Below are 17,299 nucleotides of genomic sequence, written 5' to 3' on the forward strand. Positions count from 1 at the left end.
CTACCCACAGGCAGATCGACACTTCCTGCCAGCTTGGTGTTGTCTGCAAACTTACTGAGGGTGCTCTCAATGCCCTCATCCAGGTCATCAATAAAGATATTGAAGAGGACAGGCCTCGGCACTGAGCCCTGGGGAAATGTTTTTGTTTGCTGTAGCTGCTGAGACCAGCGTAGAATAACAATACCGTCACTAGGCAGACAATTTACGGAGAACGTTTTCAGATAGCTTGCAATACTTAGTCACCTCCAAAGTGTAGAGAAAAATATGTTACAGCCCTGTTTAATAACATAAGAGGGGGAAAAACAAAAGCTGAAGATTAATAAAACAAAACTCGGGCTCTCAGGCATGTCTGGTTGGCCTCAAGACAGATGAGAACGACTTGAAGAATGTTGTGTGTTGGCCAGCTTCTGTCTCACCTACATCTACTATATTTCTTTCCTCTTAAATATCTGCATGTGGATCCTGTTGTTCAGTGTAGAATCTCTCAGGAACAGGACGGATGTATTTTATCTGGTACTCAAGGTGTTTGAAGAGCTGCCTTTATTTTTTGCTATAGATATGTCAGTGTTGTCACCGTATTTCCCAGAACGAAGTGAATAATTTTGACAATTACTTTGGTGTGTGATTTATTTAAAAAATAACAGAATAAAAATTGAAGTTCAGATTAAATACTTTGTGTATGGAAAACTTGCATATCCTTTTTACTTTGATAGAACTGAAGACTGTCTGTAGTTGATTAATACTTTGCAGCAATGACTTTTGAATAAACTGTGACTTGGAAAAAGGGTCAGCCACCATTGCAGCACATTCGTGTTTGTTTTAAATATGCGAAGTACACATTGCGCTAAGACACCCTCGTACACAATCCTTGATTGGTCCTTAGTTCCATCTGAAGGCAGGTTTGTCTGAAAAAGAACCCTGGTCATCTTGCTGTTACTTTGCCGTAAAGAATGTCAAAGAAGGACTAAAATGAATCAGAAGATTGCACACCATAGGCAAGTACTCCTGGGCTGTGTGACTCAGTGAGAAGTATTTTTCTGCTCTTCTGTATTTCCACCCCCCTCTGAAACCTGAGTGCATTGTGCTGCTGTCCTAAATCTCCCAAAACTGCTCAGAAAGGGGTGTCAGTGAGAGTCAGATTATGTGCCTCAGCGGAGCATGGGAATCCTAGCTGATGTTAGAAGCTGTCTTCCTTAGTTTAATAACGCAGTAGCTGGAAGGTTTTGATCTTCTTGGAGAGCATGAGACAAACGTCCTGTAGTTCCTGATGCTTCCATAAATGGCAACTCGAGCCCAAAGAGCTGTACAACACATCATTTGGACAAAACAGTTCAACCAATGTAAATGTCAGGAAAATTTGTCGAAAAAACAGTTTTTCCTTCCTGCTTTTTCTTCTGGATTTATACTGCTTACGTATGCTAATGCTTGCATTTTTAAGTATTGTCATTCTGGTGCTTTAGTAATTACTTCTAGGAGTTTGTTCTAAATAAAGTGATGGTTGCTTGCTGCATTTCCTGGCTCTCTGTGAATTACTGCAGCTGAAGGACAACTTGACAAAAGAGGCAGTATGCATTATGTCAGTTAATAATGTGAACAAATTTGATAAATTCTTCTGATTTGTAACTGATCTTGCTACAGATAAAAATATAAGAAGCTTTTTATGTGAGGAAAAACTAGAAAAAAAAAATCCTTAGTATTGTGTTGGTAGTTGTTCAGCAGGAGAACAGCAGCAGAATCTGCACAGTTATGTACCACTCAGTTCCACCAAGTTCCACCATAGTATAGGACTGGATGAGTAAGTTCATGGCTTTCCCGTGAAAAATGCCTAGGTAGATGCTATTCTAGTCTCTGCTCTGTAAAACAAGAAATATAAAATAAATAGCCTATTCCACCTGCATGGTTACAAATAAAATGGAAATAATTTTCTATCAGCTGTCAGACTGTTTCAGGCTGAACTGAGGATCATTCTGTCCTTCACCTCTTATTGCTGCTAATACTCTTCTTTTTTTTTTCACATTGCTTGTGCTTCTTCAGTGCAAGAGAATGGGTGGATTTTACTCGTTGCAAAAATTACCTGTAATGAATCTAGTGAATTTATAATGTGAAGGAACAGAATTTGAAAGATGAGAGGCTCTTTAGGATTTCTAGCTTTATTTATTTATTTATTTATCTTTTCCCTATTACTTTTGTTCAGTGATTGTTGTGCTTTAACCCCAGCGCAGTGCTCAGCCCCTCCGAGTAGGATAGAAGGGAGAACTGGAAAGGTAAATGTGCGAGAACTCATGAGCTGAGATAAAGACAATTTACTAGGTAAAGGAAAAGCTGCGCGCACAAGTGAAGCACAACAGGGGATTCATTCACTGTTTCCCATCCGCAGGCAGATGTTCAGCCATTTCCAGGAAAGCAGGGCTCATCACACAAAACAGTTCATTGAGAAGGCGAATGCCATCACTATAAACATCAGCACTCCCTTCCCTTCCTCTTTCTGCAGTTTGGAATTCAGCCAGGCTTTTCTATCTTTTAAATGACATGTAGAACGTCTACATCTCTCAGATTTGTTTCAGCTCACTGAATGATGCTAAAAGCGTCTTGAGATTAAAAGTGATATATGTATATATATATATATTTTTTTTTCATGTTTTCAGCCTGATTGCAAATGGAAAAAAGAACACCTATATGTTCATGCTGTGGGTGTATGACAGTCACAGATTTTCCCCCTTTTCTCAGTCACTGGTGTTGTCTAAGAGAAATAGCAAATTGGTTTTCTGACTGCCAGCAAACTGAGCTTGTCCTTCAAACTTCTGTTAAAGATGATAGATAAGAAAATCTATTGAATCACTTTTTGATTACTGAAAAATGAAAGAACTGTATTTGATTGTAGACGTGGAGTTCATGGATATTCAATATAGCAAACACCCGCTAATATAAAATGAGTGAGATTTTTGTATTTGATTAAAAAATAGAGAAATTGAGTCTAAAATCAAAATGACCACTGAGAATGACCTCTACCAAAGCAGTGATGTGACTCATGTCAATTCCAAACTGTATGTAGAAATCATGCTAGGGAACCAGGCATAGTTTTGCATTTTTCAGCATTTCTTTCATAAACGCTCTACATTTCAGGATCTTGGTGAAAACAAGTATTTTAAAGTTGATATGGTTTTAAATGGGCGCATTTTCTTATTAAGGAACATGTTTTGAGAATTCAGAGTACTTAATCACGCGCACAGTAACAATGCTTAGCAGTTATCCCACTGCAGGTTTTTTTAGCTGCGTATTTTAAGATTTATTGGTCCCGTAATGTTGCTTTTCTTTTTTTGTGCGGTTTTGGTTTTGTTACTTCTCCACCTTTCGTACTCAAGCAGTTAGCACTGTCGCTTTTCAGTAGAGTGCTGGAGTAGATGACGGACTTGACCGTGAACATAGGCTGAATTTTCTTTCCTTAAACTTTTACTGTATTTGAATATTCGAATTTCAAAAGCCGTCCCCAGATAACGGGAAGGGTCTTTGGATCAGTCTCTCAACAGGGACAAGTTAAGATGATATACTGATATCCCTTCTTCTTGACCGTTACTATGTGGAGTTTTTTTTTTCTTTTCTCATTTTTCTCTGAATGGTTTGTAGTGCTGTGATGCTTGAAGTATGGGTAACAAGTGAGGGGTCACAGCCCCGTTCCAAACAGGCTGTGGAAGCTCCCTTGTCCATCTCTGATGACATAAACTGTGATTTTTTTAAAATGTTTTCCACACTGTACAAAATCATTTCTGTTGTGTGCTCACTTGCGGGCCAGAAGATTCTGTAAGTTTTCATCTTCTACGCTTCCTAGTTTAAAGTGCCTAAGGCTTAGTATGGTATTGGTTTTAGAAGCAGAAATTCATAGTCACAGTGACATTTCCTGTTCTATGTCAGCTTTTCTTCTCTGAACTCTGGCATAGGCTGGGACTAAGTTCTGGCTTGGTAAGCATGCTTTGGCTGAAAGAAGGGTATACAGGGGTCAAGGCCTTCTTTCTCACCTTCAGTTTAATAACACAAGTCTCATTTTTTTGCCAGCTGAGATCGGCAGTTGAACTATTCGTCTTATTTTGGTATGAAGTTGTTATTTTCTTGAGCAATAGTTTTTTTAGGTCGTAATAACACTACCCTAATGTCTGTGTTCAAAGTGTTGAAGTTATGTTGTTGAGGTGGAATTATTTTTACCGGTGTTTTCTTGTCATTGTTATCATAGTAGGGGAAAACACTTCTTTATGGTATCTAATTCTTCCTGATTCCAACCTTGTCATCTTGATCTTGCTGTGAGGGAAGGAACAAGTTGCTAATGTTTGAATGAAATCAAATTCTTGTTAAGTGGCTGCTGTCCTTTCCTGTCTTCACAGGATGTTTGCTGCTGAGCTTCTCTACTATCTATAGCAATACAACTTCAGTGTTGTCATACTGTATCATCTTTCCTTTACTTGCAAGTTTCATTGATTTTGTTGTTGTTATTTATCAGACAGAGTTATTGAAACGACAGAGTCGATACATTCGCTCAACAGTTCCCGAAAATGCAGAGAAGGAAGCTCAGAGCTTGTTTGTTACTGAGGTAATATTGGAACTTTGTGTCTAACGGCAATATTATACCTGACCTGTATTTCTTCTGCTTCATGTATTGTTTAAAAAAAAAAAAACATAAAAAATACCCCCCCAAAAAAATCTGTTGCCATTTAGCTTTCAATATTTTGTTTTGAAAACTAGTTCTCTAGTTTTCTCAAGGGAAAATTTCCAGGAAAAAAACAAGTATTTTCTCCTTCAGTGGCTTAAAAAGAATTACAGATTAGCTGTGAATAGTGTTGTTTGAATCACTGACTTTTGAGGATGGTTCTCCTCCCACCTTCTCTTACTCTTCATGCTTTTGACTTTCCCAGATGAATGTGGGTGATATACATACGTAATATTGATGGCGTTATGGAACCCAAACGAATCAGCGTGACTTACTTTATGTTAAGCTCTTTAATTCCAGACATTCTCAGTTTATTCACAATAATCCTGTTGCTTGCTGGAACAGAAGTATTCATAAGATTAATGTTTATACAGGCCTAAATTCATCTTTCCTGCTCAGTTTCTATGCTACGTGTAAAAGAAGCACATTCTCAAACTTGTTTTCTCTTAACCATGTTTTTGTGTTGGCATTCCCTTGTTTCTGACTGTTACACAGATACTTTGTGTCTTGTTGAGGCCTTTTAAGAACAAAAGGCTTACAATTTTTGTCTTTTTAATATTATCTTCTGTTTTTCAACTGATATACTTCAAGTTTATATTGTAACACCTGAAACAACAAGTAAGTGTCTGTTGTAATTTTAGGAAAGTGGACAGTTTCAAATAGCTTAACCTATTTTAAACCTTAAAGTGATTTCTTCACAGTGATAGCTAGTGTTAATACCTAATCTAAGATAAATCTGAAGGTGGTACACAAGGAGGGCGGAGTGCTATAGGGAATTCAAGAAGTTCAATGATTTTCTGCAGAACGAACTGCTTTACAAATATTGTTATACTTTGAAATAGAAAGAAAATATTTTTGAACTATTAGGTGCATTATTTGTGTGCATGGAAATCTGTTAATGTAACACAAAATTTTGTACTGCATGACTTCTAACAACAGATTTTGTCAGTTTTATGTTACTTCATTCAAAGCCAAGATAAATCAGTACTTTTATGTTTTAGCAGTATGGGTGGAGTAAGACGGTATTTCCTGTGTTCTAGTCCAGGGCGATTGCTTTGCAGCAGCTGAAAGCATGTTAAGCATAAGTCTAAGAAAAAGGAATATTTCGTTTCTCCATCAAAGTATGTGCAAAATTCAATATTTTATTTTAGTAATCTATCCCTATTGTAATGCTGAGCTTTCTAAAGTCTCAGTCATGTTTCCAGCTGCCGTGAAATGCTGCTTTAACTTTTCAGACAACCGAAGGTGGTTAATCCGGGTGCTGAATGTATATCACCATGTCTATATGGTAATGGCCAATTGAAACAGCACTTATTACAAAAAGCTGCATTGCAAAAGAAAGGAAGTGTACCGAATTTTTAGAGATCACTATGTAACCATAGCAGTTTGTAAACAGCCATATCTGGGAAGGTTTTTTGTGTATGTGTGTCTAGGGAATGCTGTTACACAGTTGATTGTCTTCCAATTGATATTGATATTTGGTTTCCATTAACACAGTGCATCAAAACCTACAATTCAGACTGGCACGTTGTTAACTATAAATATGAAGATTACTCAGCAGAGTTTCGACAGCTTCCAAAGTAAGTATGTTAGCCACTGGTATAATACAGATTTAAATTTAATGTGTGTAGCCAGTTATACCTCTCACACATAGGGTGGTGACGCACTGGAACAGGTTGCCCAGGGAGGTTGTGGATGTCCCGTCCCTGGAGGCATTCAAGGCCAGGCTGGACGTGGCTCTGGGCAGCCTGGTCTAGTGGTTGGCGAACCTGCACTTGGCAGGGGGGTTGAGACTCGATGATCTTTGAGGTCCTTTTCAACCCAAGCCATTCTATGATTCTATGATATGCTATACCAATGTTTAGTAGTGAAGATAATAAAGATTTCTAGGATGGAATTAATAAGGAGCATGGAGCTTTAGGATCTTGTTAAACCATTTTCTGGGAAGATACCATATTAACATTGCCTCATTCATAGGGAGGTCATTACAAGAATTTCTATTATTGACAACGTATAAGTAAATATGAGAACAAAAACAAACTTATGTACAGATGAAACTGAATGGTAAAACGGTGATTTATTGTTTTTGTAGTTTCAGAGGTAGCTTTTAGAACTCTCCTTAGGAGCTTAAGGAATAGAACCTAGACTAGACAAATTAGCTGAGAGAGGCGAACATGTGTTTTCAAATGTTGTACTAATACTCTGTATATATACCCTTAACAAGAAGACAGTGTTTTAAGGGTGGTCTAGAAATCCAAGAGGAAACGTGAGCATTGCTTTTCTGAAATCATGTTCATTTTCCCCATATTTAAACTTATATTCAATGAAATATAGTTTAAATTTGACTAGCTTTTTTTGTGCGTGTATGCTTATCCTTGATACAGGCATGCAGTAAATATTGCACCAACTCACAGTTGTTTAGATGCAATTAACTGTGATGTTATGTGCCTCTTTCAGAGAAGTTCTCAGATAAAAATAGAATTGTGGATTTAAATATGCTTTCAGCACAAAGGAAAAACTACCAATTTAGTTCTCAGTACGTATTTGATCAAATTCAGTTTTGCTTTGGATGACCGATATTCATTTTTATGTTTGTAATAGTCGTTAATAAAAGCTGTAGAAATTGTTGGAACAAAGGTTTTATTTAAAGTTTATGTGAGGATGATTTGATTTCACCAGGAGATATTATTCCCATTAGTGAAAAGCTTTGCTGTGTTTCTGGCGTGTAGATGGACCTTCTGATGACTTCCTGCACATTCCAAAAAGCATTTTGACAGAGGCACTGGTTTTTTGACAGAAAGAAAGATGGAGAAGGAGGAGCTTACACTGTTGTTTTTTTCAATTTATTTCTAAAATGTCCCTTTTAAATTGACAAACAACACAACAACAGCATTGCTTCTGCTCTCATTTGTTTTTTCCTTAAGTCCAGATGACCTTTTGCATTGCAGTTTGTTACAGATGATCATTATTGCACCTAAGATATTAGGATTGCAGCAAACAAGAGGGCATTTGCTTCTCCTCAGTTATACAAGAGAACAATGACTAGCAGAGCAATAGAGAGTGACCAGATGTGCAAGTTAGGGAAACTGCAGGATAAGAGAGGGATTGAGAAAAAGTATGTTTTTAGCCAGCTATTCTTGTACTTTTTCTTCATTAGCTAGAGAAAGAACATCTTTATTTTTGCCGTATGGAATATATAACAAATCACCAAATTTCTAGTATTACAGAAACTTTTTCTTTCCCAGTAAAGTGACAAAACCGGAGAAGCTTCCAGTGCATTTATATGAAGTGGATGAAGAAGCAGATAAAGACGAGGTGAGATTCTAGTAATTCCTTTATTCTGCTTTCAGTAAAGGATGTTGAGGTGGGATAAGAAGAGGCTGTAAGTTAAGCGTTCATGTCAGTAAAACCGGGTAGCATATTGAGCAGCCTGATCTAGGGGGGAAAAACAGTAGTTATTGCACCTCCTTTCAAATAGCCCTTTATTCCTGTGATCTTAATATGAGTAAAACAAGTTTTGACAGATGTTGAAAAAGTAGAAGCTTTTTAACAGTGGTGAAGTATCACCTTTGAGCTTTCATAAAGTCTCTATATACTGTTTCTGTGCAAAGTTGAGTAAAATCATAGGTGGACCTGTTCCAGCCTGAAAGTATGGGCTGAAAAATGCCTAACAATATAGAGTACATGACAGTATAGTCTGAGTTAAAATTACACTGATGAAAATTTGGATGCAGGATAAGTCCTGAAAATATATGGTAAAAATAGAAGCTAATAAAGTTTTATTAGTCTTTATTAGACTTTGTTAAAGCCTTACGCATTTTCATTTTTTGTCATTGGTGTAGGGAAGCCAGAGGTATCTATATTCTCAAGTAGTTTTCCACTATGTTTTGAATGTGAAAGACTTTTATTCAATAACTGCTTCTGTTATGTGTGTGATTTGTTTAGTTTTTCCACACCCTGTTTCAGAACACAAACTGGTTAGAAGCCAGTTCTCTCTTTGCTTATGAGGACTTGAACTCTTGCATCACAGAAAAAAAAATCAAAATCAAAATAAAATGATTGTTGCGGTTTTATCCTTGATAATTATTTTGTTTATAAACTCCTTGTATTCAGAACTGCTGCACATGAAATACAGATAGCTCTGTACATGTTTTCCTGGATTAAATGTGAAAAAGCAGTTGAGGGAGTGTGTCTGAATAGGCAGATTTCCGAAGTCTCAGGATGTTGTTTCTCTACTGTTACTGTTAACGTGCACTGTGATATTTGGATGGACAGATAATTTCATGTGTCTGTATCCCGAGTTTTCCAGTTTGTAAGATGAGAATAGTAATGCTCTCTATTATACTGAAATTAGGAAGGTTTGTCAGAAGTATTACCACATTCACACTAACAGAAGTGTATTATAAAACAGTGAGTTAAACATGCAGACAAAAAAAACGTAGATGGAGATAGAATTTACTGTGATTGTTACTAGCAAATATGGTTATGGCTGGAGTTTAAGTACTGAAAAAATGTATAGCATGGATATTGCCAGGCAGTAGTACATTTCTTCCCTGTAATGTAAATGTGGGCAGAGGGGACTTCCCGTTTCATTCTGCCTTATTTCCTGTTACAGCAGGCAGTAACATCACAGCTCTTCCAGAATTACAGTTGTTAGAGATCTGTTGCTCTTTGTAGAGGAACTTACAACGTAATGAGAAGAAAAGGGAATTTAATGGGAGTAGGGTGGGGGAAACAGATTGTTTCCTCCAGGGAAGAATACCTTGCTGGTTAAAAAGTGATGCATTTTTTTTTAAATATTCTAATAATTTCAAAAACTGAACAGTCCTTTCTTTCAAATGCTAACATTTGTTTGCCAAAAAGCAGATGTGCAAATCTTAAATTACAAGCTGTTTTGTCTTTTTTTTTCTCCACAAGTTTTTTTGAAATGTGATTCATTGAGGGAATTATAGAAAAATAAAAAGCTGTAGGTGATTAAAATTGGAGGAGAAACAGATAAAGATTTAGTTTAAGCTTATCCTATAAAAAAGGGGAGAATTACCTTTGCAAATGTAATTCATGCTATCGAGCCATGAAGTTAATAAGTGGAATTTTTTAAATCAGCCAGGGGCATGGGGTCAAGATAAGGAGTTGTTTTTATTGAAACAGTCGCAGTTGGAATAAATTTTGGAGCAGTGTTAGTGGGAAAGATCATTAAAAAAGTGAAGCATAATGTCCAGCAGTAATAATAAAAATAAGGAAGTTAACTTATCAGCTGGAAACAGGAAGTATGTTTTCATTGTGGAAGTAATGTGTTAATGAGCTGTGTGTTATTTTGTATTAACAGATGGTAGCCTGGAAAAATTCAGTAGCTTTTTGGCTTTGTAGGCAAGAATTCTACCTTATAGTAATGGTGTAACTAGAGAGGCCCGAATGATGGTCAGTTTTACTGTTAGGAATTTCAACAGAGCTGGGAAACAGTACACCTCAGAGGCTTTGAATTGGAAAGACTCTTAATAGAGACAAATGTGAATTTTTATTAACACAGGTAATGAAGGAATTCTTGTCATATCAGGTGGCTCTTCTGTGGCTTATGAAGCCGCAGAAAAGATGTAATTTTGTAATTATGTGATATGCTGTACAGAACCAAGTTCTGACAATCTCACAGTCACCTCATCTTCTTGGACTTGTGATTTTAAACCATCCTTTCTGAGGGGATAACTCTCACCAACGTAGCGGGAAAATCATAGTTGTAAACCCAGTGTCTTCAGTTATCCTCTTTGTATCTGGATTGTGGTGCAAGAAGAAGTAGGTAATGAAGAACAGAGTGAAGGAAGGCTAATGAACTGAACTTGTGAAACAAGTAGGCTGCGCTGCTTCAGCAATGAGATTCATGGGGGCATATGAAAATATAGTATTTTTAGTCTTTGCTTCTGGGGCACCTGTCAGGTGTTCTGAAAGTTGGGAGCTATGTCATCCTTGCTGGACCTGATTTCCTTTCAAGCAGACTATAATTTTTGCAGGGGCAGATTGACACAACTCTTGCCTTCTGTTAGCAGTTTTTTGAAGTTCACTTGTGCATATGCCTATAAATATGCAAGCTAGACAGAATAAATAAGCTGTAAATAAATTAACTAAGGAATTCTTACAGAATGTTTCTTGATTTAATTCTAGAAACTAATGAATATTATTCAAAATTTGGTTCAGCTGTTGAACAAATAGCTGTGTCACCCATATGTTATTAATTTCTGTGCTACTTTCTCGTAGTAAGTGAGGAAAGGAGTTAGAGGAAGTAGATGATGGCCATTGAGGAAGTTTTTGTGGTTTTGTTTTCAGCTGGATACTTGGCTGATTTTGAATGATTGGCTAATAAATTGTCAAGAGTGTTTTTCTTGTAGATGGTTGAAACTGTACAAGTCTAACTAATTAATGTTTTTGTTATGTCAGAATGGGTTACCTCAATAAGAAACCGTGTTGTCTGCTTGGTACTGCTTTTAATGGTCGCTTGATTTGATGATTTAATATTTATTATGTGAAAGTTGTAAATCTGTCATTTTGATCAGTTTCAATAGAGTACTACTTTTCAGTAGTTAGCAACATCCTGTGAGTTTGGATGTAGTTCCAAATTCCATGAACTGGCAGGTGGAAGTGGTATATGGGCAGTGGGTGTGATGTCTGGTACGTGCACTGGATCTGCTGTTTTTGTACTTGCCATTACTGCCAAATTTGGTCTTATTTGTCTTAGAAAGCTTGGATTCTGAAATGTAAATGAGCAGAATGAATTTAAAAATGCAAGATCTTAGTTCTCTATAAATTATTTAAAAAGAAATGTCTTTGAAGGAATGTATATTAAAGCAAATGGTTTGAGAAATCTTGTTTGAAGTTTGGGGTAAGCAAAACTTACTTTACTTGTTCATTCTGATAATAGAAATTGATAAAATTTCTTGCAGTGTGAGGTTAGAATACACAAAGAAAGCTTACAGAGTAAATTCTATTGATTTTTTTGTTATCTTTAGCCCTTCTCAGGGGAATTTATCTTGTCTAATGTTTGGCTATCTAAAGATCTAGTCAGCTATCTATTTGGATCATCCTGCTGGCCAAAGAGAAAACCTATACATACACAAGTGCCCATGTTGCACATCAAAAGTTAGATGTGGTCAGTGTCATCCCTTTTCTTTAATTAAAATAGTAAGAATTAGAAAGATACATCATTTTATAGAGCATTTTTATCATTACATTATGAACGTAGCTATTCCATCTTTAAAAAAGTAACTTCTGAAGTTTGCAGATGTATGCCACAGTTTCAGTCTGTGATGCCAAACTTATTTTCCTTCCTTCTTTCATCTCCAGGATGCAGCATCTCTTGGGTCTCAAAAAGGTGGAATAACAAAGCAAGGATGGCTGTACAAAGGCAACATGAATAGTGCAATCAGTGTGACAATGAGAGTAAGTTTATGAATGTCCTACGCATGATGAAGAATGAACACCAATATTAAGATATTACTGGGCCTTTGTGAAGTCCATTTTCATGTGCTTTACTTGTAACAAAAATAGCATAGGATGAATGAGAGGTGCTTGAATGTAATGTAGAGCTGTGAAGTCTCTCTTTTTACTATGCCTAAATAAAAAAAATGTATTAGAAATTCAGAATGTGAGAGGTGGGAGAAGTGTAGTGTTTTAAAACCCTTTCTCAACTGTGCCCTAGTGTGTTAATTGTAGAAAAGGGGTAACATAGTACAAATTCTTGTTTGTATTGCATCTTTATTTAGAGACCAACTTTGATTTCATGGGTATCACAATAAATACCTACCTATTTTACATATAATGCTGTAGAGTCAGTTATAAAGATCAAGAGGTAGAAAAAACTTGCAGACAATGCGGTACAATCTTACTGCAGATTTTTCAGTTAAAAATAAAATTCAAAAATTTTCTTTTGCATTACTGATTTCAGTCTTGTTTTCTAATGATACTGATTAGGTTATGTGCAAGTAAGAGCTTTTCTTCTGTAACTGACTGTGTAAATAGCACTTCTGTGTTATATTATATGAACCTGATTAATACCAGTGTTATAATTCTTTTTCTTTACTCCTTTCTTTTCGCTAGTCATTTAAAAGAAGATTTTTCCACTTAATCCAACTTGGTGATGGATCCTATAATCTCAATTTCTACAAAGATGAAAAAATATCAAAAGAACCTAAAGGATCTATATTTTTAGATTCATGCATGGGAGTGGTTCAGGTAACTATAACTGTTCTAAGTTAATTCTGCATGTTATGTGAAATAAATTCAGAAAAATAAAATAAAGGCAGATAACTTTTGTCATAGATAAGCATCTGTTAATGCAGACGAACAGCTATATATGGTACATCTCGCAAAAACAGTGAACTAGGTTTTAAATTGAAAGAGGCTGAAAAATGTTTCTGAAAGCAGCAAAAATTACTAGTTGAGGTCAAGGATTTATCACAAATACCAAAATTTTAAGGTGAAGACAGAAAATAAGACCCTGAAATTATGGCCAAGTAATGACTGCAAAAAAAATTACCGTGAAGTTCAGTTACATTTTGCTCTTACACGGGCTGTAAAATGTTTTACATAGCTTCTTGTGTGGGATTTCTTTTGTGGGAATTGTATTAAATTCAGTCATCCTTCCAGATGCTTTCATTTGACCTTTATAACATTACTTGTATGTGCTTCTCTGTATTTAAAAAAGTTACGGGCTTTGGTTAAAATGTTTTTCTGTAGCAAGTGCCAAAGAAAAGAGGTTTTTTTGTTGTGATTCTATTATGTATTTACAGTACATCATGTAACTGTTTTGTTGGGCACAGCATACCTGGAAAGAAACATTGGTTTTTAAAGTTTTGTTAACTTTAATAGAAATAGGCAAAGTTTAATAAAAATATATATTTTAAATATTTTTTTCTTAGTCTAAAGTTTTTTGAAGATTTATGGAACAGCTTTACAGAGATTTTCTTTTGTAAATACTGTAATAATGTTTTGGGATACATATTTAATAGGTACTTCACATAGAAAGTGCTGTAACTATAGGAAACGTATTTATATTGCAAGTTGTCTGTATAGGTTTACACGAGTTATTTTACTTCACAGTTTTGACCAGTTCTACTACAACTAATTTCATTCATGTTTTTAAAACAATCAAACAAAAAACCTGGTTCCTAAACACATTTGCAGTCTTTGTTTTCCAATTCTTATAGTGTATCTTTCCTTCTGCTTTTCTGATATAACTTCTTTTGCTTTGGTGCATTATAGTAATGCACTTGTTCAAAATACAGACTGTTTTTTTTAAAACATCTGAAATGCAGAATTGTTGGATAAAAAAGCTTAATTTGTGAGACTATAGAGATGTCATCTTAAGATCTTCTATTTTATTGCAGAACAATAAAGTCAGACGTTTTGCATTTGAACTCAAGATGCAAGACAAGAGTAGTTACCTTTTAGCTGCAGACAGTGAACTTGAAATGGAAGAATGGATAAACACTCTGAACAAAATCCTTCAGCTTAACTTTGAAGCTGCAATGCAAGAAAAGAGAAATGGAGAATCTCATGAGGGTAAGCAGGGTTTCTAGCAACGCTGGCAACAATGACTACACACGTGCATTCAGAAATAAAGGCTGCTAAACTTATTTCCTTTTGGTCATAAAAATTGTAGGTCTTTTCATTGTTTGTTGAAATGATACGAATTTTGGCCTTTTGGCATCAGTATAGCACAGTTCTCTATTAATCTGACCTGAGTTAAGTCCAGAAGGGAATAATGAGACTGATAGAAGTATAGATAACAGAACCCATAATGAAGAATCATCACTCTGGTAGTTTAAAGAAGAGAGAAAACTGAGGATGTACTTGTTTTAAAAAGCGTAAAATACTGTTGAAAACTGAATTATCTATTCTGTGTCCACTCTAGACAGAAGAACAGGGGATTGTGGTAACAGTGAGGTACTCGAGTGTAACTTTCAGTACCAAATTAGCAATCTATAAGGATTGCTTGGGTATAGCTTATTTTCTGTTGGAACCCTTTAAGTATGGATAAGCCATCTGTAAGGAATGTGGTGTAGTTATAGTTAATAGGCGGGTGACAAAAGAATAGTCCGTATATACTTGTGTGTGTTTTTTGTTCTGAGAGGTGATAGGGGAAAGTAAAATTGGTATCAAACTGAGGGCATGTCTGTCCATAAGAATTCTGAAGAGGTAATAGAAGGTCGATCTGCTTATAGATATCACTATACGCCAAAGGAAATAATCAGAGTTTAAAATTAGATATCATGTATTTTGGTGAAGATTGTCAGAACTTAACATGATATAATTGCAACAAAAGCCAATAAAAAAAAGGGATGCCTACAGCTTTGTGAAGGAAATTTTGGTCAGTGATCGCCAACTGACCTTAAAACCAGAAGATGCTTATAGCTAACAGAATGATTGCTTTGTAGCTCCAGTAATCATTGAAAAGTAGACTTGGAAATCCATAGAGAGGGAGCTTGTTTTGAGATCAAGTTACAGTTCATGGTGGAAAGAGTGACATATATTTGTTCACTGAGCATCTTCTTTCACCATGCAAATACAAAACTAGTATTAAAGCTAATATTTATTTTCTAGTTAAGATTAGGAATTAACTGCTAGTTTACCGATTTATGTAACTGATTACGTCTTCCAAGAAGTCATTGCATCGAAGTGAAATGACGGAGTCACTACAACCAGTTTATGTTGTTATTTTGAGAGGATATGAGTTACATATAACTTAGAAATAGCTTTGCTACAGAATTTTGAAAGTCTTTTTTTAATGTGTTTTTTAATTGCAGATGATGAACAAAGCAAAATGGAAAGCTCGTCAAGTAGTTTTGACAGTTACTATCCTGAAATTACAAAGGTAATTTGTATAGTAAATGATTACCTGGGATGTAAAGTACTAAACATAATATTTAGTCATATGAACTTCCAGTAAAAGTGAGTTATTTGCTTCCAGTTTGTTTGTGGTAGTTTAAAAGCTCTTGTCAATTGGAGTAGTTCTTGAGCTTCTCCATTTTTTTTCTATTGGAAGCAGCCTGGCTGGTGTCTTCAAAATGTATTTAAAGCAACTCTATTTGCTGTCTGAAAGCAGCATTTTTTATTATTTCGATGTATAAATATATTTAGTGTATTATATTTTGCATAATTTGTATTGTTTTATTGCATACAGGCAAGTGCTAGAGCACTTCTGAGGAAGTGATCTAGTTATACTAAAGTCAAGTTTTATTTCTAGAATCAAAGCTCTAGAGAAGCTAAATAACAGTGATGACTGGAATGTGTTCTAAGGTACTTGTGCTTGTAATGAGGTCGTAAAATCACGGATACTTCCTGTATTGGCATAGTTCTTGTAGAATCATGGAATCATAGAATTAGCTAGGTTGGAAAAGACCTACAAGATCACCTAGCCCAACCATCTACCTACCACCAATAACCCACTAAACCATGTCTCTCAACGCTATATCTAAATGTTTTTTGAACACCTCCAGGGATGGTGACTCCACCACCTCCCTGGGCAGCCCATTCCAGCGCCTGACCACTCTTTCAGAATAGTAGTATTTCCTAATGTCCAGCCTAAATCTCCCCTGGTGCAACTTGAGGCCATTCCCCCTCGTCCTGTCACTAGTTACAAGAGAGAAGAGGCCGACCCCCAGCTCACTACAACCTCCCTTCTGGTAGTTAGAGAGAGTGATAAGGTCTCCCCTGAGCCTTCTCTTCTCCAGACTGAACAATCCCAGCTCCCTCAGCCGCTCCTCATAAGGCCTGTGCTCCAGACCCCTCACCAGCTTCATCGCCCTCCTCTGAACACGCTCCAGGGCCTCAATGTCTTTTTTGCAGTGAGGGGCCCAAAACTGGACACAGTAATTTTATTTTGTTTTTATTGAAGTATTGTAGAATCCTGAATTGCCTTTGAGATGAGACTCTATAGACCTTTCCATTGTTACATATCCACAAAAAACCTGGAGAAGATTGTTCAGCTAATATTTTATGAGAATATGAATATTTTTCTGTAATGAAAATGTGTAATAAGTAAGATGAAATAGAAAAGGAAGGAAATTGAATAGAAATTTACAGAAAATAATTTTTTCTCTGTCATAGCCAATTTGCAGACTTGATTATATCAGTGACTTTTGTGACGTAGTAAGCTTTGTGAATACTCTATGGGAGAAATTTTTGTTGAATTATCAATGGACTGGAGCCGGTAACATTCTTCTATTGTAGTTGCAGAATCCAGGCTCCTTGCTATTTTTTGTGTCACACAACCTACAATTCGGAAGCTTTTCTCATTGCCCATGCTTTAGAATGTTCTCCCGTTCTTTTCAGAGAGTCTGTCTGACCTAGTCTCTGCTCCGGAAGGAGTACAGCATGTAAACTGAGACCAAGCAGTAAAACAAATGCTCTCTATTCACCTAACAGGCTTTTAGCACCCAAGATGGTTCTCTGACAATTCTTAAAATCACCGTATTGTAATCAACTTAGTACATACATGCAAAAAGCTATTATGCTAACTCCAGCTATAGCTGCATTTGGAAATTAATTGGGATTTTGGTGCATACAATCAATTTTACCGTGTAAGAGCTGTAAGCATCAAGCAGCATGGTTACTTAT

General features: G+C 36.1%; 1 protein-coding gene across 11 annotated transcripts in view; it reads left to right on the forward strand.

Annotated features, from left to right (window-relative positions):
- Positions 1-17,299, forward strand: part of DOCK9 (dedicator of cytokinesis 9) — a 126,605-nt gene that overhangs the window by 42,403 nt on the left and 66,903 nt on the right. For all 11 annotated transcript variants that reach the window (XM_021416241.1, XM_021416203.1, XM_021416257.1 and 8 more), the window contains exons 3-9: positions 4,490-4,579; positions 6,194-6,276; positions 7,942-8,011; positions 12,026-12,121; positions 12,779-12,913; positions 14,068-14,242; positions 15,487-15,554. In XM_021416241.1, the coding sequence (XP_021271916.1) occupies positions 4,490-4,579; positions 6,194-6,276; positions 7,942-8,011; positions 12,026-12,121; positions 12,779-12,913; positions 14,068-14,242; positions 15,487-15,554 (717 nt within the window). The remainder of the gene's footprint in view (positions 1-4,489; positions 4,580-6,193; positions 6,277-7,941; positions 8,012-12,025; positions 12,122-12,778; positions 12,914-14,067; positions 14,243-15,486; positions 15,555-17,299) is intronic.

The sequence above is a fragment of the Numida meleagris genome, chromosome 1 (genome assembly GCF_002078875.1).
Source record: "Numida meleagris isolate 19003 breed g44 Domestic line chromosome 1, NumMel1.0, whole genome shotgun sequence".
NCBI classification, from domain to species: Eukaryota; Metazoa; Chordata; class Aves; order Galliformes; family Numididae; genus Numida; species Numida meleagris.